This window comes from Elephas maximus, chromosome 3 (genome assembly GCF_024166365.1).
Source record: "Elephas maximus indicus isolate mEleMax1 chromosome 3, mEleMax1 primary haplotype, whole genome shotgun sequence".
In the NCBI taxonomy this organism is placed as follows: Eukaryota; Metazoa; Chordata; class Mammalia; order Proboscidea; family Elephantidae; genus Elephas; species Elephas maximus.
Window position 1 is genome coordinate 2,188,752 of NC_064821.1, and position 25,703 is coordinate 2,214,454.

The 25,703-nt window shown below is 43.3% G+C and overlaps 1 protein-coding gene across 15 annotated transcripts in view; it reads left to right on the forward strand.

Annotated features, from left to right (window-relative positions):
• The first annotated feature begins 1,158 nt into the window (after positions 1–1,158).
• Positions 1,159–25,703, forward strand: part of LOC126071868 (zinc finger protein 345-like) — a 245,407-nt gene continuing 220,862 nt past the window's right edge. For 3 of the 15 annotated variants that reach the window (XM_049876256.1, XM_049876246.1, XM_049876247.1), the window contains exon 1: positions 1,184–1,578. In XM_049876256.1, the coding sequence (XP_049732213.1) occupies positions 1,301–1,578 (278 nt within the window). In that variant the 5' untranslated portion in view covers positions 1,184–1,300. The other 12 variants (XM_049876254.1, XM_049876242.1, XM_049876255.1 and 9 more) reach the window with 12 other exon arrangements.

Genomic DNA, 25,703 nt, shown 5'->3' on the forward strand with positions numbered 1-25,703 from the left:
TCCTGTCCAGAGGCAAAATGAGAAGGCAGAAAGGGACAGAAGCTGGTTGAATGGACACGGGCAATCTGGGGTAGAAAGCAGGAGTGTGCTGTCACATTACAGAACAACTAGGGTCACATAAAAATGTGTGCAAAAATTTTTGCATGAGAAACTAACTTGATCTGTAAACTCTCCCTTGAAGCACAATAAAAAAAAAGATTACTACACATTACGCACTTTACTACATGTGTGCATATAGAAGGTGCACCCGGCCCAAGCCATGGTGTTTTCAATTACCTCATATGTATGCGAAAGCTGGACAATGAATACTGAAGACCAAAGAAGAATTTATGCCTTTGAGTTATGGAATTGGTGAAGAATATTGAATATACCATGGACTGCCAGAAGAAGGAGCAAATCTGTCTTGGAAGAAGTACAGCCAGAGAGTCAGAGTACTCCTTGGATGCGAGGATGGCGAGACTACGTCTCACAACTTTAGACATGTTATCAGGAGGGAGCAGTCCCCAAAGAAGGACATCATGCTTGGTAAAATACAGAAAAATACAGAGTCATGGAAAAAAAGGAAGACCCTCAATGAGATGGATTGACACAGTGGCTGCAACAGTGGGCTGAAGCATAACAACGATTGTGAGGATGGCACAGGACTGAGCGGTGTTTTGTTCTGTTGTACATAGTGTCTCTATGAGTCAGAATCGACTGGGCGGCACCTTACAGCAACAACCACATACGAGAAAGAAAAACTGTTTACAGTTGTCATTTTCGAAGGTCCTTCGCCTTCGCCCTACTGGCCCTGAGAACCACTGGTACCTTCCAGCCTCTCACCCTGGAAAACTCCTCTCTCCAGGGTCCTCAGCGCCTGGAGGGGTCAGGCTGGGTCTGCACAGACTCCGCCTGCTCTGAGGGAACGATACCTGGTATCTCTAAGAGATGACAAACCGTGAACCAGAAGCCGCACTAGAGACTCCACAGCTCCAAAGACGGGGAAATGCTTATGAGGAGCAAGAAATGCTTTCCCTAAAGAACACGGTAAAGTTTTCAAATAGCCAAATATGCAAATACCAACTTTCTCTGCTTCCGAAAGGTATCTTCGACTGTTGAAATCCGCGTTTCTGCTGCATTTAAGAAAACCTAGACTTTTTTCTCGAGAGGAAATAAGGGCAGCCGCGGTCAGATCCCATATAAAAGGGGGGAACCACTGAGCCCCACGGTCACTAGTCAGAGCCCTCCAGGTTCGCGCACGAAGCCCCTTCCCTGAGGCACCAAGCGTCCCGCGGCCGGAAGCGGAATAGCGTGTCCACGAATGGGCAGCCGCGGTCCGTCGCCCCCCGCTCCGGCTAGAAGTCAGTGCCGTTCTGTTTCCGGTCCGCCGGCTCCCCTAGCGGGCGACCCGCGGGCCCCCGTCCCGGCTCTGAGGGCGCGGCTCCCGCTCCCCTCGCCACCCCGGTCTCTCCGTCTCCGCCGCTTCCGGCGCGACCCCGGGCCCGCGGGCGCCGCTGCTTTCCGGAGGCCGAGGCGGTGGGGACCCGCGTCTCTCGCCGCCTTCCCAGGTGAGAGCGTGGGCATCGTCGCCGCGCGCAGGTGAGCTTCTCGGAGCAGCGGCGGCGGCGTCCCCGGGGGGCTGTGAGGAGCGGGGCTCGTCGGCCTGAGTCTAGATGCTCCGCTCCCCGCGCTCCGCGGGCTTCTCTGTTCTCGTCGTGACCGTGCGGCCTCCGCCGGGCTCCTCGGCCTCCTGGGCCGGCGCCCAGACACGCGCGGCCGCAGACGGACGGACAGACAGACAGAGACACAGAGAGACACAGACGGACACAGACACGCGCGGCCGCAGACGGACGGACAGACAGACAGGGACACAGACAGACACACAGAGAGACACAGACGGACAGACACAGACACGAGCGGCCGCAGACGGACAGACACACAGAGACGGACCGACAGACACAGACAGACACACAGAGACAGGGACGGACAGACACACAGAGAGACACAGATGGACAGACAAACACACACGCCCACAGACACACAGAGAGACATGCGCGGCCGCAGACGGACAGACAGACACACGCCCGCAGACAGACACACAGATATGCGCGGCCGCAGACGGACAGACAGACAGGCACGGCCACAGACGGACAGACACACAGACACAGATGGACAGACACAGACACATGCCGACAGACACACAGACATGCGCAGCTGCAGACGGACAGACACGCACGGCCACAGACAGACAGACAGACACACAGACACAAGACGGGCAGACACAGTAACATACACGCCCACAGACAGACGCTCGCGGCTGCAGACGGACGGACAGACAGACACAGACACACACGCCCACAGACACACAGACACGGAGACACAGAGAGACACACAGACACAGACACGCACGGCCACAGACAGACACAGAGACACAGACAGACACGCGCAGCCACAGACAGACACACAGACACACACACATGCCCACAGACGACAGACAGACAGGTACGCACGGCCACAGACACACAGAGACACAGACGGACAGACACAGACACACAGATACACACAGACACACGGAGACACAGACATACACGCCCACAGACACAGGCACACACTTGCACACAGACACACAGACTGCCACACAGACACATGCAGAGGGACATACACAAATACACACAGGCACACACACAGCCACACAGCCACACACACTGCAGTCATGTTGAGCTCCTCATCAGGCTGCCATCACCCTTGTCCTGTATGTATGTTGTTGTTAGGTGCCATTGAGTCAGTTCCAACTCATAGCGACCCAATGTACAACAGAACGACACACTGCCCAGTCCTGAGCCATCCTCACAATTGCTGTTATGCTTGAGATCATTGTTGCAGCCACTGTGTCAGTCCATCTCATTGAGGGTCTTCCCCTTTTTCACCGACCCTCTACTTTACCAACCGTGATGTTCTTCTCCAGGGAGTGGTCCCTCCTGATAACATGTCCAAAGTATGTGAGACGTAGTCTTGCCATCCTTGGAGCATTCTGGTTGTACTTCTTTCAAGACAGCTTTGTTCAGTTTTTTGGTAGTCCTGTATGTATATTTTGGCCCGTATATATTTACCATTTATTGAGCTATTTGAGAGCTGGGCTCTATGTTAAATGTTTTTTATACTGCATCTGATTTTATCCTCAAAACAACAATGTCAGGTAGGGGATATTTGCAGGATTTTACTAAAGTAGTAATCTTGGAGAAATTAAGTAGCTTGCCCAAGGACAAAAATCTAGTTAAGTGGCAGTGCCTGACCTCAAATTCAGGTCTGTTCTTACTTCAAGAGGCATGTTTTTGACTACAATTTCCTGCCTAACATGGCTCCTCTTTGTTTTCTGTGCTTTATCAGGCAGGACTTTAATTTTTTTTTTTTTAATTGCGCTTTAAGTGAAAGTTTGCAAATCAAGTCAGTCTCTCATACAAAAATCTATATACACCTTGCTATGTAGTCCTAGTTGCTCTCCCTGTGATGAGGACACACTCTTCTTTACCCTGTATTCCCCGTGGCCATTCAGCTAGTTTGTGTCCACCTCTGCCTTCTCATCTCCCCTCCAGTCGGGCTGCCCACATAGTCTCATGTGCCTACTTGAGCCAAGAAGCTCACTCCTCACCAGTATCATTTTCTGTCTTATAGTTCAGTCCAATCCCTGTCTGAAGAGTTGGCTTTGGGAATGGTTTCTGTCTTGGGCTAACAGAAGTCTGGGGACCATGACCTCTGGGCTCCTTCTAGTCTCAGTTAGACCATTAAGTCTGGTCTTTTTACAAGAATTTGAGGTCTGCCTCCCACTGCTCTCCTGCTCCCTCAGGGGTTCTCCGTTGTGTTCCCTGTTAGGGCAGTCATCGGTTGTAGCCAGACACCACCTAGTTCTTCTGGTCTCAGGCTGATGTAGTCTCTGGTTTATGTGGCCCTTTCTGTCTCATGGGCTCATAATTACCTTGTGTCTTTGGTATTCTTCATTCCCCTTTGCTCCAGGTGGGTTGAGACCAATTGATGCATCTTAGATGACCGCTTGCTAGCATTTAAGACCCCAGACGCCACTCTCCAAAGTGGGATGCAGAATATTTTCTTAATAGATTTTATTATGCCCGTTGACCTAGATGTCCCCTGAAACCATGATCCCCAGCCCCGCCTCCCCTGGTACGCTGGCCTTCGAAGCATTCCTTACTCAGGAAACTTGGCTTTTTGTTTAGTCCAGTCGTGCTGACCTCACCTGTATTGTGTGTTGTCTTTCCCTTTACCCAAACTAGTTCTTATCTACTATCTAATTAGTGAATACCCCTCCCGCTCCCTCCCTCCCCACCCTTATAACCATCAAAGACTATTTCCTTCTGAGTTTAAACCATTTCTTGAGTTCTTCAGGCAGGACTTCTGTGGAGTATTGCTGGTCATACAAAAATGGAGATTATGGTGAAGAATATATCCCCACTCCCTTAAAAGTTATAGGTATTGAAGACAGGTGAAGAATACAGAAACATGAGTTGGAACTAGGACGTACATTTAGGACCTTATTTATCCCAATTCCAGGAGGAAAGTATTTAGTAAGAGGCATGTTTCAAGGAATTTCTTTGGCTGTAAGGCAGAGATTTTTATGGTGATTGTATGAGAAACAATACGGCCAATCCTAGTTGGTCTGACGTAAAATGTGATGTTGCTGAGCAAGCTTAGTAGAGGCGATGAGGGATTTGTAGAAATGGCACAGCCAGTGTGTGTCACCTGTGCTGGACTGGATGCTGGTGACTGAGCCACAGTGCTTGCTACCAAAGAACCACACTTCTTAAAAGGCTGATGACTTCTTGGAGCAAAGCCCATGCATGTCCCCAGTGTCAGAAAGTGAATAATAGGAGTGAGAGGAAAATGGGAGGCCCCTGTAATGAAAGTAATTAAAATACTTCAGCATATCCTAGAGGGTCAACCACAGTACAGTGTTGCCAAAAGTACCTCATCTACTGTACTAATTATTTTACAAAGTAAGAGTCAAGTAGGGAGTCCCTGGATGGCGGAGATAGTTAAGATCACTAGCTGGAAAGCTGTCTGTTTGAACCCACCCAGATGTGCCTTGGAAGACAGGCCTGGTGATCTACTTCTGAAAGGTCATAGTAGTGTAAACCCTGTGGAGCAAACTTAAAGTTTCTGTTTAAATGTCTTGTTCAAGAAATCATTCGGAACTCCAATGCCATTAGCATGAGCTCTTTTGTTTTTTTTAACCTCAAAATTATAATTCATCTGATTTTTTTTTTGGTTAGGTAGCAGGACTGATTTTTTTTTTTCCTCTTCATATTAATTAACAAGGTGATCCAGAGCCAGTTACCTTAAAAAGTCCATGCTTTACACACTGCAGATCCGTAAATGTGGTTTTATTTCTCTAAACCCAAAAACGAAACCAAACCCATTGTCATCAAGTTGATTCTGACTCATAGTGACCCTATAGGACAGAGCAGAACTGCCCAATAGAGTTTCCAAGGAGCGCCTGGTAGATTTGAACTGCCGACCTTTTGGTTAGCAGCCGTAGCACTTAACCACTACGCCACCAGGGTTGGTACAAAAGGAGCCCTGGTGGCTCAGTGATTAAGCTCTGGGCTGCTAACCAAAAAATCATCAATTTGAAACCACCAGCACTCTGTGGGAGAAAGATGGGGCCACCTGCTTCTGTAAAGATTTCAGCCTTGGAAACCCTATGGGGCAGTTCTTCTCTGCCCCGTAGGGTGGCTATGAGTTGGAATTGACTCGATGGCAATGGGTTTGATTTTGGAGGTTAGTAAAGCCTAAGGCAGTATCTAAAGTTCCCTCCTTTCACTAACACTCAGACCAAGAAACTAAGTTACTTCTTTTTTTAAAAAAATTTTTTATTGTATTTTAGTTGAAGGTTTACAGAGTGAGCTAGTTTCTTATTAAACAATTAATATATGTATTGTTTTGTGATGTTGATCGCCAACTCCACAACACGTCACCACTCTCCCAACTCAGCCTTGGGTTCCCTATAGCCAGCTTCGCTATCCCCTCCTGCCTTCTCATCCTTACCCCTGGGCTTATGTACCCACTTAGTCTCGTTTTGTTTTATGAGCCTGTCTAATCTTTGGCTGACGGGTAGACCTCAGGAGTGATTTCATTACTGAGCTATAACTGTTTTGGGGGACCATACTCTCAGGGTTTCTCCAGTCTCTGTCAGAACTTTAAGTCTGTTTTTTTTTTTGTGTGTGTGTGTGTGTGTGTGAGTTAGAATTTTGTTCTACATTTGTCTCTAGTGCTGCCCCAGACCATCTATTGTGGTCCCTGTCAGAGCAGCCAGTGGTAGTAGCTGGGCACCATCTAGTTGTAAGGCGGAGGCTGTGGTTGTTGTAATCCTTTCGACTAATCTTTCCTTTGTATGTCATGGATTGAATTGTATCCCCCAAAAATATGTGTATCAGTTTGACTAGGGTATGATTCCCAGTATTGTGTGATTGTCCTCCATTTTGTCATCTGATGTGATTTTCCTGTGTGTTGTAAATCCTGTCACTATGATGTTAATGAGATGGGTTAGTCACAGTTATGTTGATGATGAGATATACAAGATTAGATGGTGTCTTAAACCACTCACTTTGGAGATATAAAAGAGAGAAGCGAGCAGAGACACAGGGGGACCTCACACCACCAAGAAAGTAGCACTGAGAACAGAGTGCATCCTTTAGACCCAGGGTCCCTGAGCCTGAGAAGCTTCTAGTCTAGGGAAAGATTGATGACAAGGACCTTCTTCGAGAGCCAACAGAAAGAGAATGTCTTTCTCTGGAGCTGGTGCCCTGAATTTGTGCGTCTAACCTAAGACTGTGAGAAAATAAATTTCTCTTTGTTAAAGCCATCTGCTTGTGGTATTGCTGTTATAGCAGCACTAGATGACTAAGATAGAATTTGGTACCAGAGGTGGGGTGCTGCTCTAACAGATACCTAAAATGCGGAAGCTGTTTTGAAACTGAATGGGTAGAGGACTCAGAAGGAAGTGAGGAGAACTGTTAACACTGGAGATGGCACAGATGGTGCGAAGCAGCAGCAGAGAACTGGCAGCAGCAGAGAACAGGTAATAGAAGAACCAGAAGACCAGTGCCAGACAGTGCTGGAGCTGACCTGTGGAGTAATAGAGCTGAGTGCCTTTGCGCAATAAGCTTCCTGGCGAAGTGGGATGTTTCCAGGCACTTTTTTTTTTTTTTTTATCAGTGGAGCTGGGCTTGCTGACCAATGGTGCAAGAGAACTGAGTGCCTTCTGGCCAAAGTTTACTGGCAAAGTGGGGTGCCTCCAGGCACTTATTGATGGAGCTACAGAGCTTTGGAACACTTGCTCCAGCAGGGTAGATGCAGGTGTGAGGCCTGACGTGCCAAGAGGGCAAGAAAGCAGAAGCTGAAGAGATAAGGAACACAGGAAGCTGAGCTTCCTTAGTCTCAAAAGGTATAGCCTTAACCTCTGGGGTTTCAAAGGGTGGAGCCATGGCCTCTGGCGTTTGTAAGGGTGTCGCCATTCAGATGGACTAGGAGAATGGTGCACCTAAATCTGAGGGAGCAGAGTTGCTGTCCCAGTGGGCCTGGAAGGTGGAGCTGAAGTCCAGGGCTGAGGGGCCTCCACTCAGAGACTGGAGAGTGTGCCCAATACTTAGAGTCTGGAGGGCAGGGCTATTGTGTAAATGGTCTCAGAGAAGAGAGGATTATTTTGAAGCCTTGAGGGCTAATGTAATGTATTCTCCTGACTTGCTTGTTGCCTGTTACGCCTTCTTTCCCTCCAATTTCTCCCATTTGTAATGGAAAAATCTAATTTGTGCCTGCTTGTTGCATCATTGTACCTTTGGAAGCAGATAACTTGTATTCTAGATTTCATAGATGAGGAAGAATTTTTGGATTTTATACTTGGTGCTGATTTAAGACTTTTGCTATGATACGATGTGTTTTACATGTAGCAAGGACATGAATTTTTGGGGGCCAAAGAATGGGTTGAATTGTGTCCCCCAAAATATGTGTATCAATTTGGCTAGACTATGATTCTGCATATTGTGTGATTGTCCACCTTTTTGCCATCTGACGTAATTTTCCTGTGTGTTGTAAATCCTTTCAGTGTGATGTTCATGAGATGGATTAGCGGCAGTTATGTTGATGAGATCTACAAGATTAGATGGTGTCTTAAGCAAATCTCTTTTGAGATATAAAAGAGAGAAGTAAGCAGAGACACAGGGGACCTCATAACACCAAGAAAGTAGCACCAAGAGCAGAGTGCATCTTTTGTACCTGGGGTCCCTGTGCCTGAGAATCTCCTAGTCCAGGGGAAGACTGGTGACAAGGACCTTCTTCCAGAGCCGACAGATAGAGAAAGCTTTCCCCTGGAGCTGGTACCCTGAATTTGGACTTCTAGCCTATTTGACTGTGAGAAAATCATTTCTCTTTGTTTAAAGCCATCCACTTATGGTATTTCTGTTAGAGCAGCACTAGATAACGAAGACACCGTGTGCCTTTGGTTTTCTTTATTCTCCCTTGCACCAGATGGGGTGAAGCCAGTGGAGTATCTTAGATGGCAATTCACAAGCTTTTAAGACTCCAGACGCTACTCACCAAAGTAGAATGCAGAACATTTTCTTTATAAACTAGGTTATGCCAGTTGAGCTAGATGTTCCCTGAGACCATGATCCCCGCAGCCCTCAGCGCAATAATTTGGCCCTTCAGGGAGTTTGGATGGCTCTGTGGAACTTCCATGACCTTGCCTTGGACAAGTTGTGCTGGCTCCCCCAGTATTGTGTACTGTCTTACCCTTCACCAAAGTTGCCACTTATCTATTGTCTCTTTAGTGTTTTCCTCTCCCCACTCTTCCCTCGTAACCATCAAAGATTGCTTTTTGTGTATAAATCTTTTCATGAGTTTTTATAGTAGTGATTTTATATAATATTTGTCCTTTTGTGATTGACTTATTTCACTCAGCATGATGCCTTCAGGATTCGTCCATGTTTTAAGATGCTTCACAGATTCATGATTGTATTTTATCATTGCATAGTATTCCATCGTGTGTATGAACCATACTTTGTTTATCCATTCATACGTTGACGGGCAACTAGGTCGTTTCCATTTATTTGCTATTGTAAACAGTGCTGTAGTGAACATGGGTGTGCATGTGTCTATTCATATGACAGCTCTTATTTCTCTAGGATATATCCCTAGGAGCGGGATTGCTGGATCATATGGCATTTCTGTTTCTAGCTTTTTAAGGAAGCGCCATATCGTTTTCCAAAATGGTTGTACCGTTTTGCATTCCCACCAACAGTGCATAAGAGTTCTAATTTCCATGCAGTCTCTCCAACATTTGTTATTTTCTGTTTCTTTTTTTTTTTTATTCATGCCAGTAGCGTTGATACCTTACTGTGGTTTTGATTTGAATTTCTCTAATGGCTAGTGATTGTGAGCATTTCCTCATATGTCTGTTAACCACTGGAATGTCTTCTTTGGCAAAGTATCCATTCATGTCCTTTGCCCATTTTTAACTGGGTTACTTGTCTTTTTGTTGCAGAGGTGTTGGATTTTCCTGTAGATTTTAGAGACTGGACCTTTATTGAATTTGTCATAGCCAAAAATTTTTTCCTAGTCTATACGTTCTCTTTTTACTCTTTTGATGAGCATAAATGTTTAATTTTTAGAAGATTCCAGTTATTTCACTTATCTTCTGGTGTTTGTGTGTTATTGGTTATGGTTTGTATCCTGTTAATGCCATGTAGTAGGACCTCTAGCATTCACCGTATTTTTTCTTCTTTGATCTCTGTAGTGTTTGGTTTTATGTTTAGGTCTTTGATCCATTTTGAATTAGTTTTTTCTGTAATGTGTGAGGTGTGGGTCCTGCTTCATTTTTTTGCAGGTGGACATCTGGTTTTGCTAATATCATTTGTTAAAAAGACTGTCTTTTCCCCATTTGATGGACTTTGAGATTAGGTGACCATAGGTGAATGGATTTACGTCTGGGGTCTTGATTCTGTTCCATTGATCACCGTGCCTGTCATTGTATCAGTACCAGGCTGTTTTCACCACAACAGCTGTACAGTAGGTTCTGAGGTCAGGTAGTGTGAGTTGTCCGACTTTATTTTTGTTCTTCAGTGGTGCTTGACTTACTCCCTTTCCATGTAAGGTTAGTGATTAGTTTTTCTGTCTTTTTGAAGAATGATGTTGGTATTTGAATCGGGATTGCATTGTATTTATAGATTGCTTTGGGTAGAATTGACATTTCACAATATGAAGCCTCCCTATCCATGAGCGTGGCATGTTTTTCCATTTACATAGGGTTTTTTTTTTTTTTTTTTTTTTGGTTTCTTGCAGTAGCGTTTTGCAGTTTTCTTTGTATAGGTCTTTTACGTACCTGTTTAGATTTATTCCTATTTATTTTTTTTTTTAGGGGCTATTGTAAATGGTATTGTTTTCCTGATTTCCTTTTCGTAGTTCCCTTTATTGGTGTATAGGAATCCAACAGATTTTTGTATGTTTATCTTGTGTCATGATACTCTGCTGAATCTTTCTATTAGGTCCCATAGTTTTTTCGTGGAGTCTTTTGTGTTTTCTATGTATAGTATAATATCATCTGCAAATAGGGACAATTCTACGTCTTCATGACCAATTTGGATGCCCTTTCTTTCTTTTTTTTTTTTTTTGCCTTATTGCTTTACTAGGACTTCCAGCACAATGGTAAATAGGAATGGTGATAAAAGGCATCCTTGTCTTGTCTCTGTTCTCAAGGGGAAAGTTTTCAGCTTCTCTCCATGAGGAATGATGTTGGCTGTTGGTTTTATATAGATGCCCTTTATTATGTTGAGAAATTTCCCTTCTCTACCTATTTTATTGAAAGTTTTTGTCAGGAGTGGGTGTTGGATTTTGTTGAATGCCTTTTCTGTGTTGATTGAGATGATCATGTGATTCTTTTATTTATGTGGTGGATTACCAAAACCCAAAACCAAACCTGCTGCCGTCGAGTCGATTCCAACTCATAGCGACCCTACAGGACAGAGTAGAACTGCCTCATAGAGTTTCCAAGGAGCGCCTGGCAGATTCAAACTGCTGACCTGTTGGTTAGCAGCCGTAGCACTTAACCACTACGCCACCAGGGTTTCCTGTGGTGGATTACGTTGATTGATTTTCTAACGTTGAGCCATCCTTGCATACCTGCTATGAATCCCACTTAGTCATGGTGTATTTTTTGATATGATGCTGAATTCTATTGGCTAGAATTTTATTGAGAATTTTTGCATCTGTACTTATGAGAGACATTGGTCTGTAATTTTCTCTTTTTTTTGTGGTGTCTTTGCCTGGTTTTGGTACCAGGGTTATACTGGCTTCATAGAAGGAATTCAGAAGTTTCCCTTCCATTTCTGTGTTCTGAAATACTTTAAGTAGTACTGGTATAAGCTCTTCTCTGAATGTTTGGTAGAATTTTCCAGGGAAGCCATCTAGGCCAGGGCTTTGTTTTGTTGGGATTTTTTTTTTTTTTTTACCTTTTAAATCTCTTCTCTTGTTATGGGTCTGTTCAGATTTTCAACTTCAGTTTGTGTTAGTTCGTGTGTTTATAGAAATTTGTCCGTTTCTTCTAGGTTTTCAAATTTGTGGGAGTATAGTTTTTCATGATAATCTGTTGTGACCCTTTTTATTTCAATTGGGTCTGTTATAATGTCCTCCATTTCATTTCTTATTTGAGTTATTTGCGTCCTCTCCTCTTTTTCTTTTGTCAATTTGGCTAATGGTTTGTTGATTTTGTTGATCCTTTCAAAAAGCCAACTTTTGGTTTTGTTGATTCTTCCTATTGTTTTTCTACTCTCTATTTATTTCTGCTCTGATCTTTATTATTCTGGTGACTGTGGGCTTCTTTTGCTGTTTTGTGTCTATACGTGTTGTGTAGCTAATGTTTTGATTTTGTCCTTTTTCTAATGTGTGCATCTATTGCTGTAAATTGACCTCTGAGCATGGCCTTTGCTGTGTCCCAAAGGCTTTGGTATGATGTGTTTTCATTCTCATTTGATTCTAGGAGTTTTTTGATTCCAGCTTTGATTTCTTGTATTATCCAGTGGTTTTGAAGCAGGGCGTTACTCAGTTTCCCTGTATTTGATTTTTTTTTTTCCTTGCTCTTCCTGTAGTTAATTTCTACTTTGACAGCATTGTGATCAGAGAAAATACTTTGTATTATTTCAGTGTTTTGAATTTTGTTGAGGGTTGCTTTGTGGCCTAAGATGTGGTGTATTCTGGAGAATGTTACGTGTGTATTGGAAAAGAATGTGTAGGTTGCTGCTGTTGCGTGGATGTTCTGTATATGCCTATAAGATCAAGCTGGCTGACTGTGGCCTTTAGACATTCTGCATCTTTGTTGAGTTACTTTCTAGATGTCCTATCCTTTACTGAGAGTGGTGTTTTGAAGCCTCCTACTATCGATGGCGCTGGGGACTATTATTGTGGAGCTATCAGTTTCTCTTTTCAGTGCTGTTAAGAGTTTGTTTTATGTATTTTAGAGCCCTGTTATTGGGTGCATAGAAATTACTACGGTCATGTCTTCATGGTGGATTGTCCCTTTAATCATTATATAAAGCCCTTCTTTGTTTTAAAGTCTGTTTTATTCGAGATTAGTGTTGCCACTCCTCTTTTTTTTAATTCTGCTCTAAGTGAAAGTTTACAAATCAAGTCCGTCTGTCATACAAAAATTTATGTACACCTTGCTATGTACTCCTAGTTGCTCTCCCCCTAATGAGACAGCACACTCCTCTCCACCCTCTATTTCCATGTCCATTCAGCCAGCTTCTGTCCCCCTCTGTCTTCTCATCTCCCCTCCAGACAGGAGCTACCCACATAGTCTCATGTGTCTACTTGAGCCAAGAAGCTCACTCCTCACCAGTATCATTTTCTATCTTCTAGTCCAGTCCAACCCCTGTCTGAAGAGTTGGCTTTGGGAATGGTTCCAGTCTTGGGCCAACAGAATGTCTGGGGACCATGACCACCGGGGTCCTTCCAGTCTCAGTCAGGCAATTAAGTCTGGTCTTTTTATGAGAATTTGAGGTCTGCATCCCACTGCTCTCCTGCTCCCTAAGGGGTTCTCTGTCGTGTTGTTCGTCAGGGCAGTCATCGGTTGTAGCTGGGAACCATCTCGTTCTTCTGGTCTCAGGCTGAAGTAGTCTCTGATTTATTTGGCCCTTTCTGTCTCTTGTGCTCATAATTACCTTGTGTCTTTGGTCTTCTTCATTCTCATTTGCTCCAGGTGGGATGAGACCAATTGATGCATCTTAGATGGCCACTTGCTAGCATTTCAGACCCCAGACGCCACACTCCAAAGTGGGATGCAGAATGTTTTCTTAATAGATTTTTATGCCATTTGACTCAGATGTCCCCTGAAACCATGATCCCCAGACCCCTCCCCTGCTACTCTGGCCTCAAAATGCTTGATTTATTCAGGAACTTCTTTGCTTTTGGTTTAGTCCAGTTGTGCTGACCTCTCCTGTATTGATTGTTGTCTTTCCCTTCACCTAAAACAGTTCTTGTCTACTGTCTAATTAGCGAATACTCCTTTCCCTCCCTTCCTCCCCACTCTCGTAACTATCAAAGAATATTTTTTCTATGTTTAAATTATTTCTGGAGTTCTTTTAATAGTGGTCTTATACAATATTTGTCCTTTTGCAACTGACTACTTTCACTCAGCATAACGCCTTCCAGATTCTTCCATGTTATGAAATGTTTCACGCGTTCATCATTGTTCTTTATCGATGCGTAGTATTCCATTGTGTGAATGTATCATAATTTATTTATCCATTCATCTGTTGACGGGCCCTTTGGTTGCTTCCATCTTTTTGCTATTGTAAACAGTGCTGCAGCGAACATGGGTGTGCATATATCTGTTCGTGTAAAGGCTTTTATTTCTCCAGGATATATTTCAAGGAGTAGAACTGCTGGATCGCATGGTGGTTCTATTTCTAGCTTTCTAAGGAAGCACCAAAACGGTTTCCAAATGTCTATGTCATGTGGTAGCATTGTCCCTATTTTTTCTTCCCTGATCCTTATTGTTTCAGATTTTATATTTAGGTCTTTGATCCGTTTTGAGTTAGTTTTTGTGCGTGTTATGAGGTATGGGTCTTGTTTCTTTTTTTTTTTTGCACATGGATATCCAGTTATGCCAGCAGCATTTGTTAAACAGACTGTCTTTTCCCCATTTAGCAGACTTTGGGGGTTTGTCAAATACCAGCTGCCCATAGGTAGATGAATTTACGTCTGGATTCTCAATTCCGTTCCAGTGGTCTATGTATTTGTTGTTGTACCAGTACCAGGCTGTTTTGACTACTGTGACGGTATAATACATTCTAAAATCAGATAGTGTGAGGCCTCCCACTTTGTTCTTTTTCAGTAATGCTTAATTTATCTGCGGCCTCTTTCCGTTTCATATGAAGTTGGTGATTTGTTTCTCCATCTCATTAAACAAAGTCATTGGAATTTTTATCAGAATTGCATTGTATCTATAGATTGCTTTTGGTAGTATAGAGCTCCTGCTTTTTTTTGGTAGCTGTTTGCTTGATATAAATTTTTTCCATCCTTTGTAATAAATCTATGTGTTTCTAAGGTGTGTCTCTTTTAGACAGCGTATTGATGCATCCTGTTTTATAATCCATTCGGTTTGTCTCTTCATGGGTGTATTTAAGCCCTTTCCATTCAGTGTGATTGTTGATAGGTGTGTTTATTGCTGTATTTTGTAGGGCCTTTTTTTTTTTCGTGATGCTGACATTTTATTTGTACCTCTTTTCTGTGTTGAATTCCTTTTGTTTGTGGAATTTTTTTTTTTCCGTTTATTTCATCTTTGTAGATTTTGTGTTTACTAAGACTGGATATTTTTCTTATGTTTTTTGATGAGTAGGTTTGTTAACTCTCTTTGTGGTTACCTGGAAATTTACCCAAATTTTCTTAAGTTTAAACCAGTCTTGTATTGCTCAAAAGTTCATTGACTTCCTCTCCTTATGCAAGTTCTATACCTATGTCATTTATACCCTCTTTTATTGTTCTGAGGAAACCCTGGTGGCATAGTGGTTAAGTGCTATGGCTGCTAACCAAAGGGTCGGCAGTTCGAATCCGCCAAGAGCTCCTTGGAAACTCTATGGGGGAGTTCTACTCCGTCCTATAGGGTCGCTATGAGTCGGAATCGACTTGATGGCACTGGGTTTGGTTTTTTTTGTTTTTGGTTTTTATGGTTCTCATGTTGTCATTTACGGATAGACGTCCAAGTAGTTTCCAAGTAGTGGCTGGTGGATTTCCAACTGCCGACTCTTTGGTTAACAGCCAAATGCTTAACCACCGTGTTACCAGGGCTCCATTCTGTTCTGTCCTGTAGGGTCACTATGAGTTGGAAATCGACTCCGCAGCAATTTTTTTTTTTAACGACTAATGCAGGAGCTCTGGTAGTGCAGCGTTAAAGTGTTCGGCTGTTAACCGAAGGGTCAGTGGTCGAGCCCACCAGCTGCTCAGCAGGAGAAAGATGTGGTGGACCTCTTCCACAAAGATTACGTCCCTGGAAACCCTGTGGCCCAGCTCTACTCTGACCTACGGGGCCACTGTAAGTCAGAATCAACTTGACAGCAGTGCATCTGGTTTACTGACTGACTAATAGTATTGAGCATCTTTTCATGTATTTATTGACCATGTGTAGGTCTTGTTTTTGCAAGTTTTTTGCCCATTTTTAAAATTGTTTGTATGTTGTTGAGTGGTAGGAGTTCTTTATATATCTTGGATACATATCAAATCTTAAGAGGCATATGATTCCCAAATGTAGTAACACCTTCCAGAAGCCAGAACCTGTGTAAGGGCGGAAACCTGTAAGAGAAGGAAAATGCAAATATTTTCCACTAAAATGAAAAGTGGTAAGGCTGCACCCTGTCAAAGGTGGAAAACTTATGAGACCCGAAAAACAAGGCAATCCCAGCAGCTTCTGGCTCTCACAGGTTTTACTGTATTTCCTCCCTTTCTGTAGGTTGTCTCTTCACTTTGTTGATGATGTCCTTTGGTTCACAAGGTTTTTATCTGTTTCATCTTTTACTGCTTGTGTTTTTGGTATCATATCTCCAGAGTACATTATTGCATACTAGTGTGTGGAGAAAATAAATGTTCTTATTTTTTAGAATTATGAAAATATCACATCAGAAAGTTAAAAAATATATACAGTAAAAATGATTATTAAACACCACTTGTAATCTCAACATCAGTAGAAAAATATGGTGTCTTTTATTTTCCCCTTTCCTTCCCTAGAGATTGATATTCTAAAAGTGTTCCTTTTTTGGACTGGAGTTCCCTTTTGGAGACGTGACTGGTAATGTAGTCACTTCATGTGAAATTCAAACCTTCATTCAAAACTACTGAATTTTCCTAGTTCATTTTCTAAGAATATTGACTTACATTTCCTAAAGTCCTGATCCATGCCAGAGCTATGCTCTTCCTTTCCTTTAGCTTGAAGCTTCAGAAGTGGGAATGGAGCCTGTTTCAGAGGCCACAGTTGGATTCTTCGTGGCCCGGAGGAGACAACCTAGGGGTTGAGACAGGGGCTCTTGGTTATCAGTGGACTCTGACACTAGACCCTTCTCATAGTCCACCTGGGCCAATAGGGACTGTGTGGCTCTGACACCTAACATGTCCAAGACAGAGCTTTTAAAATCTCACCTGAACAAATCTACTTCACACCTGATTTTCCCAGCCAGTAAGCGGCATAAGCATCCATTCACTGGTTTAGCAGAAATAGTCCAAGTTGCTCAGTGAGACAGCTGCCTTATGAAAGCTGTTTCTGAACTTTCTTCTATTTTTCTCATGTCTCAAGAAGCTATAATCTCCTACCAGTGAGACATATTTAAACAATGTGAACCAAGTACGCTATCAATCACATATAGAATAAGATCCACATATTTTATATTGGCCAACAGGATTCATGTTCAGACTTCTGTATAGCTCTCTGACCTAAATATTAAGTCCTGTTAGATAAGCTCTTGACACATTTTTTAAAAACTTTTTAAAGATGTCAAGATTTTCCCTGCCTTTCGGCCTTTTGCACCGGGTGTTTTTTCTGATTAGAGGAAAAGTTTTTAACTATAGGAATTCGATAATTCTTATAACTCAGATCTCACTTCAAATGTCATCTCCTCTGAAAGTTCCCCTCCTGCCCCCTCAGTTACTCCCACTCGTCTCTGTGTTTAAATATCATTTTGGGTTTCAGAATGAGATAAATCTAATTTAAGTTGATAATAACCTTTTTCATGTAAATACAAAGAAATTGAGCTGAGTATTACCTTTGTTTGTACCAGTTCTGTTTCTGTGTGCAACAGGCTTCCAGCAGACAAAAAGCTGTGGAGCTCTGCATTGTCCTGACGGCAGCTTTCAAACCGTCTCTGCTGCACTGCTTACTTAGAGTTCTGGCAAGTCCACTAGAGCTGTGATGTCCACTAGCCAGATGTAGCTATTTTGGTTAAAATTAATTAATACCAAAGGAAAAATTTCAGTTCCTTAGTTGCACTAGTCATATGTTCTGTGCTAAATACCCACATGGGGCCAGTGGCTGCCCTACTGGACTGTGCAGAAACAGATCATGTCTGTCTTCACAGAAGGTTCCTTGGATAGTGCTGCTCAAGTGTGTATAGAACGGGTGATATTCTGCGTGTATATACTCTTGATAATGTCATAGGCCAGAAAGAACAAGAAAACAAAATACAGTGTCTACCCATAGATTTATAGTCTAGCATGGGAGACAGTTTTAAATAAATAGTGAAAAACCAGGAATATCTAATGCCTGTAATAAAAGGATCTAACCCGAGAATCCTTTTATTACGGACATCAGATGTCCTTGGTTTTATTTACTAAAAGACCTAACCCAAGAGTCCTCAGCCTGTCTGTCAGTTTGTTGTACTGTGGGGCCTTGTGTGTTGCTGTGATGCTGGAGGGTATGCCACTGGTATTCAAATACCAGTAGGGTCACCCGTGACAGACAGGTTTCAGCTGAACTTCCAGACTAAGACAGATTAGGAAGAAGGACTCGACGGTCTACTTCTAAAAAGGATTAGCCAATGAAAACCAAATGAATAGCAGCGGGACATTGTCTGATATAGTGCCGGAAGATGAGCCCCTCAGGTTGGTAGGCACCCAAAATACAGTCGGGGAAGAGCTGCTTCCTCGGAGTTAACCTTGGTGACATGGATGGAGTCAAGCTTTCGTAACATTCATTTGCTGATGTGGCATGACTCAAAATGAGAAGAAACAGCTACAAACATCCATTAATAATTGAAACCCGGAATGTACGAAGTGTGAATTTAGGAGAATCTGAAATCATCAAAAATGAAATGGAACGCATAAAGATCAATATCCTAAGCATTAGTGAGCTGAAATGGACTGGCATTGGTCGTTTTGAATCAGACAGTCATATGGTCTACTATGCCGGGAATGACAACTTGAAGAGGAATGGTGTTGAATTCATCGTCATAAAGAACATTTCCAGATCTATCCTGAAGTACAACGCTGTCAGTGATAGGATAATATCCATACGCCTACAAGGAAGACCAGTTGATACGACTATTATTCAAATTTACACACCAGGCACTAAAGCCAAAGATGAAGAAATTGAAGATTTTTACCAACTTCTGCAGTCTGAAATTGATTGAACATCCAGTCAGGATGCACTGATAATTACTGGTGATTGGAATGTAAAAGTTGGAAACAAAGAAGAAGGATCGGTAGTTGGAAAATATGACCTTGGTGATAGAAATGATGCCGGAGATCGCATGATAGAGTTTTGCAAGACCGACGACTTCCTCGCAGATACCTTTTTTCACCAACATAAATGGCAACTATACACATGGACGTCGCCTGATGAAATGCACAGGAATCAAATCGACTTTGTTGTTAGGTGCCGTTGAGTCAGTTCCAACTCATAGCGACCCTATGTACAACAGAATGAATTACTGCCCCGTTCTGCATCATCATTAATTGTTGCTATGCTTGAGCCCATTGTTGCAGCCACTGTGTCAGTCCATCTCATTGAGGGTCTTCATCTCTTTCACTGACCTTCTACTTTACCAAGCATGATGTCTTTCTCCAGGGACTGATCCCTCCTGATAATATGTCCAGAGTATGTGACATGTAATCTTGCCATCCTTGCTTCTGAGGAGCATTCTGGTTGTACTTCCTCCAAGAGAGATTTGTTCATTCTTATGGCAGTCCATGGTATATTCAGCATTCTTCGCCAATACCACAATTCAAAGGCATCAGTTCTTTGGTCTTCCATATTCACTGTCCATCTTTGGCGTGCATATGAGGCAATTGAAAACACCATGGCTTGGGTCTGGCGCACCTTAGTCCCCAAAGTAACATCTTTCCTTTTTTCAAATTGACAGCATCTGTGGAAAGAGAAAATGGAAAAGCTCGATATCATCAGTCAGAACGAGGCCAGGGGCTAACTGCAGATCAGACCATCAATTACTCATGAAAGTTCAAGTTGAAACTGAAGAAAATTAGAGCAAGTCCACAAGAGCCAAAGTATGACCTTGACTATATCCCACCTTAATTTAGACACCATGTCAAGAATAGATTTGACACATTGAACACTAATGATCAAAAACCAGACAAGTTGTGGAATGACATTAGGGATATCATACATGGAGAAAGCAAGAGATCATTGAAAAGACAGGGAGAAAGAAAAGACTTAAATGGATGTCAGAAGAGACTCTGAAACTTGCTCTTGAATGTTGAGTAGCTAAAACAAAAGGAAAAATGATAAAGTAAAATTGCTGAACAGAAGATTTCAAAGGGCGACTTGAGAAGACAAAGTATTATCATGACAAGTGCGAAGACCTGGAGATGGAAAACCAAAAGAGAAGATCACTCTCAGCATTTCTCAAGCTGAAAAAACTGAAGAAAAAATTGCACGACTCGGGTTGCAGTACCGAAGGATTCTACAGAGAAAATATTAAATGAGGCAGGAAGCATCAAAAGAAGATGGAAGGAATACACAGAGTCCCTATACCAAAAAGAATTAGTCGACATTCAACCATTTCAGGAGATACCATAGGCTCTGGAACCGGTGGTACTGAAAGAAAAAGTCCAAGCTGCACTGAGGCATTGACGAAAGACAAGGCTCCGGAAATTGAAGAAATACCAACTAAGGTGTTTCAACGAACGGGTGTAGCGCTGGAAGTGTTCAGTCATGTATGCCAAGAAATTTGAAAGACAACCGACTGGAAGAGATCTATATTTATGCCTGATCCCAAGAAAGGTGATCCAACTAAATGCGGAAATTATCAAACAATGTCATTAATATCACATGCAAGCAAAATTTTGCTGAAGATCATTCAAAAGAGGCTGTAGCAGTATACCAACAGGGAACTGCCAGAAATTCAAGCTAGATTTGGAAGAGAACATGGAACCAGGGATATCATTGCTGATGTCAGATGGATCCTGGCTGAAAGCAGAGAATACCAGAAAAGTGCTTACCTGTGTTTCATTGACTATGCTAAGGCGTTCGACTGTGTGGATAATGACAAATGATGGATAACACTGAGGAGAATGGGAATTCAGAACACTTAATCTGTGGGCGTGAGAAATCTGTATATAGATCAAGAGGCAGTCATTTGAACAAAACAAGGGGCTACTACATGGTTGAAAGTCAGGAAAGGTGTACATCAGAGTTACATCCTTTCACCATACCTATTCAATCTGTATGCTGAGCAAATAGTCCAAGAAGCTGGAATATAGGAAGAAAAATGGGGCATCAGGATTGAAGGAAGACTCATTAAGAACCTGCATTATGAAGATGACACAAGTGAAGAGGACTTGAAGCACTTACTGATAAAGATCAAAGACCACAGCCTTCCGTATGGATTAAACCTCAGCATGAAGAAAACAAAAATCCTCACAACTGGACCAATGAGCAACATCACAATAAACAGAGAAAAGATTGAGGTGGTCAAGGATTTCATTTTACTTGGATCCACAGTCAACACCCATGGAAACAGCAGTCAAGAAGTCAAAAGACACATTGCATTGGCCAAATTGGCTGCAAAAGACCTCTTCCAAGCGTTGAAAAGCAAAGATGTCACCTTGAGGACTAAGGTGCGCCTGACCCAAGCCATGGTATTTTCCATCACCTCCTGTGCATGTAAAAGCTGGAGAACGGTTAAGGAAGACCGAAGAATTGACACCTTTGAATTGTGGTGTTAGCGAAGAATATTGAATATGCTGTGGACTGCCAAAAGAACGAACAAGTCTGTCCTACATACTTTGCACATGTCGGGAGGGATTATTCCCTGGAGAAGGACGTCATGCTTGGTAAAGTAGAGGGTCAGTGAAAAAGAGGAAGACCCTCAACGAGATGGACTGACACGGTGGCTGCAACAATGGGCTCAAGCATAGCAACAGTTGTGAGGACGGTGCGGGACTGGGCAGTTTTACGTTCTGTTGTGCATAGGGTTGTTATGAGCCAGAACTGAGTCAACGGCACCTCACAACAACGACAACTCGAATGGCTGGTCAGACTGCTTGAAAAGGAAAACTGAAGATTCTGAACATTAGTTTTTTTTAGCTACGTACATGGTAGTGTAGGGCTGTTAGCATGTGGTGTGGGTGGCGGTGGAAAGAGTATCTTATTTGGGAAAAATCAGGGTGTAAATCCCTGAGACAGCGGAGTGCCCAGTATCATCCAGTCCTTGAAAGCGATGGCCAAAGCAGAGAAAACAAAGTGTGTGTAGAGAGACACGTTTTGTGAGTCAGAGTGGAGGAAGCAATGACGGCAGGACATTTAGAACCATGCTGACCGCTCTGGGCACTTTGAAGGCCAGTGGACAGCCAGTGACGAGCATTAAGCAGTCCTAGAACCACCCTGACCACTCGGGGGACTTTGAAGACCAGTGGACAGTGATGGGTGTCAGGCAGTCCCTGTGCTGCTAATAGACTTTGGAAATGCCAACCATGATTGAAGGACCTCACACAGGAACTTGTTATGAATGAGTTAAGGAAGGCTGTGAGGAGGCCTAGACATGGGGATTGTTTGTGGATCAGGAAGATAACGCAGTGATACCATGTAGACGTAGATGGTTCAAAGGGCATCCCTTGGTAGGATGCTCAAGCCTTGAGTTACAGGCTACAGATCAGCGAACGCTTCTCGTACTTGAATGTCAGTGTGGATTATCCAGGGATCTTGTTAAAATGCGGATTTTTATTCAGCCATTCTGGGGTGGGCCTTGAGATCCTACACACTAAACAAGCTCCTGGCTTATGGTGGAAATAATAAGTCTAGAAATGAGGATGTGAATTAAAATTAGAGAGTACTATTAGAGAAAATGGAAACCCTGGTGGGGTAGTGGTTAAGTGCAACGGCTGCTAACCAGAAGGTTGGCAGTTCAGATCCACCAGGCACTCCTTCGAAACTCTATGGGGCAGTTCTACTCTGTCCTGTAGGGTCGCTGTGAGTCGGAATCGACTCACGGCAGTGGGTTTGGTTCTGGTTTTTTGTTTATTAGAGAAAATAATAAAAGGAAGAATAATGCTTAAAGGGGGAGATGCTGGTGTAAAGATCATACAACAGAGAGAACATCTAGATGAGACCAAGGAAGTGAAGAGTAGGAGTCAGCTTGGAGGGGAAGCAGGGTGGAAAGAAATGGGAACCCGGGTGGGAGATGGCTCCTTAGGGAAAATTTAGTCATTTTTAGATTTATTTGTTGATCGATTTGTTATAAAGCTGTAAGACAATGTGTTCAGGAATCCTCCCAGATGTCTCAAAACCTTGGGGACTGGTGGTGGTATGGTTTGAGAACAAAGGAGAAAAAAAAGGCAGGGGGGGGTGGGGGGAGAAAGGAATGTTAATTGCAAAAGCACCAGGAAAAGTACCAATTAAAAATGAATCAACCATGATGAGTTCATTGAGAAAACTTGAAAAATATGTTCTCTCTGAAAATTCATCCATGTTAATGTCAAATAACAGTACATGTATTGAACCTACAACATCAACATTGGACCCCTGACTCCCTGGAGGAAATCAGGTTCACGTTTTGCAGCCTGACCAGGCCTGGTTGCTCCTCCTGCTCTGGGAGAAGTAAGTTCCACCGTCTGTGATCTCGTTGCAGAAAGCGGAGGCCCGTGGAGCTGCCTGAAGAACGCAGGTGTGTGCTCTGGAGGCTGCAGCTGGTTCTGCCTTCAGTGCAGTAGGGTGGAGCATTGCCCTGAGCCGGGGCGGAAGCCAAAGACCTGTCACTCCCTGCTTCCTCAGCACTGTTTCCTCCCTGTCCTTCTTCCATTTCAGGTCTCAGGTGTGGTGCAGGGAGAACTAGTCTAGTCCAGGCAGCTGGTGCCTAGGACGACCCTCTTGCAAATCCAGAAATCACAAGTCAGGATTTCAACAGCTCTGACTGATGTGTGGACCAAACATTACTCATCTTCTTCCAAAGAGCCCAGTGCTCTGCTTCCACTCCCGTCCTTCTTCCTGAAGTCGCTTGTTCCCTGGGCTTAGAGACAACATTCCCTTAGACTTCCGGAAGCTGGAGAAGGAAATGGTGAGTTCTACAGAACCAGCCAAACCAAACCCAGTGCCGTCGAGTTGATTCCGACTCATAGTGACCCTATAGAATAGAGTAGAACTGCCCCATAGAGTTTCCAAGGAGCACCTGGCAGATTCGAGCTGCCGAACGTTTGGTTAGCAGCCATAGCATTTAACCACTATGCCACCAGGATTTCCCAGTTCTACAGAGAACTGGGTTATTCTCTCCATACGTAGGTGAAGCTTGAAATGAATTGTTAGGCGACCAGCTGTGTGCTGCGGTACTGTGGTTCCTCAGTGAAGAAAAAAGGTGGCAGAGGCCAAGGGACTGAGGCCTAGGAGGCATCCTAAGGCCCTGCTCCACTGTCACTGGGCCATTCCTCTGTGCATGTATGACTTCTCATGATTTGGTTGCCTGGGGTCACCTTCCTTATGTGACTCTCAGAGCTGGCACCATGGGGCATTAAATCCCTGCCATGGGCCTTGGTGCTCTATGTTGAATGGGAGAGTCTCCTGACCAGAACCTGAAGACGAAGCAGCTCTAGCTGTGAAGGTGAGTCCCTGGCCTCCAGAGCCATCCTTGTCCCGTCTTTCCTAACAGTTTTCTTGACCCAGCCCACCCCCCCGCCCCCAAGCACTGGAGCATTTCCTGTGCAGTTCTAAAACTACAGCTCCTCCCTCACACTGTGTTTTGGGTTAGAAAACGAAGAAAAGAGTTTGTAGGTGAAGGCTCTGTTAATGGCGTCCTGGGAGGTGGTGGTGCTCTCTGGATGTCACCAAAGATATGAAGCTGGGGACAGTGAGTCCAGCTGGATCCTACATGGCAGCTCCAGACCATTTCCCCCACACCCCCAGTGGTTTTGCCTTGAGGCTTTCAGGTGTGTAGAAAGCGTGAATCCCCAGTTTAGGTCCTTGTCCTTCCACCTATGCCTAGAAAAAAAAAAAAAAATGCCTAGAGCTGGTATTTATTCCCTGTAATTTTTGACTGTTCTCCGTAGTCTTGAATTAGAATCTAAAAGTGTGCTTTTTGGCTAGAGAAGCTCAAAGTATGAGATGCATGTATTTAAGTTTTTGGGTTTACGGTTTCCCCTGAAAGAAAATTTCTAGATGATTTGGTGTTTCTACTGAGTATTTTTCAGTTTAATGGATATAAACTCAAACTAAGAGAAATGCCTATTTTAATTGATATAAAGTTACTTTAAAGCTTACTTAAACATTGAGAAGATTCTTAAAGACTCTTACATTTAGCAAGTCATGCCAAAATCCCTGATGTGTTAAATATTGTAGCTATTTTAGAAACATTCTCCTTGGTGAGATAAAATGGGTGTACAGACTCTGATCTCCCTGGTCTCTTTGTGGAGAAAGAGACCTCTAATTTATATTTCTATGATTTGCACAAGTGTGTTAGACCGTTTAATAACGGCTGGGTTCTTAATGATTAAATTTTAAATGGTTTTATTATTACAAGCGTGAATTCCTGCTAAAAAAACTTAATATCTTATCTGAGTTATGTGTAGAAGTATAATATGTTGTTGTTAGGAGCCATCAAGTTGGTTTCAACTCATACCAACTCTATGTACAATAGAAAAAACATTGCCTGGTCCTGTGCCATCCTCACAATCGTTGTTACACTTGAGCGCATTGTTGCAGCCACTGTGTCAGTCCATCTCGTTGAGGGTCTACCTCTTTTTTGCTGATCCCCTGTTTTACCAAGCATGAAGCCCTTCTCCATGGACTGGTTGCTGCATCCATTTGTTGAAACATCTCAATTGGTATTCCGTGAATTCCTGGAGCCTTGCTTTTCACCAGTGCCTTCAGTGCAGCTCAGTTCTCTTCCTTCAGTACCATCTATTCCTGATCATATGCTACCTCCTGAAATGGTTGAATGTCAACCAATTCTTTTTGGTACAGTGACTGTGTATTTCTTCCATCTTCTTTTAATGCTTCCTGCATCATTTAATATTTTCCCCATAAAATCCTTCAATATTGCAACTCAAGACATGTCATGGATCGAATTATGTCCTCCAAAAAATGTGTGTGTCAATTTGGCCGGGCCATGATTCCCAGTATTGTGTGGTTGTCCTCTATTTTGTGATTGTAAGTTTATGTTAAAGAGGATTAGGGTGGGATTATAACACCCTTATTAAGGTCACATCCCTGATCCGATGTAAAGGGAGTTCCCTTGGGG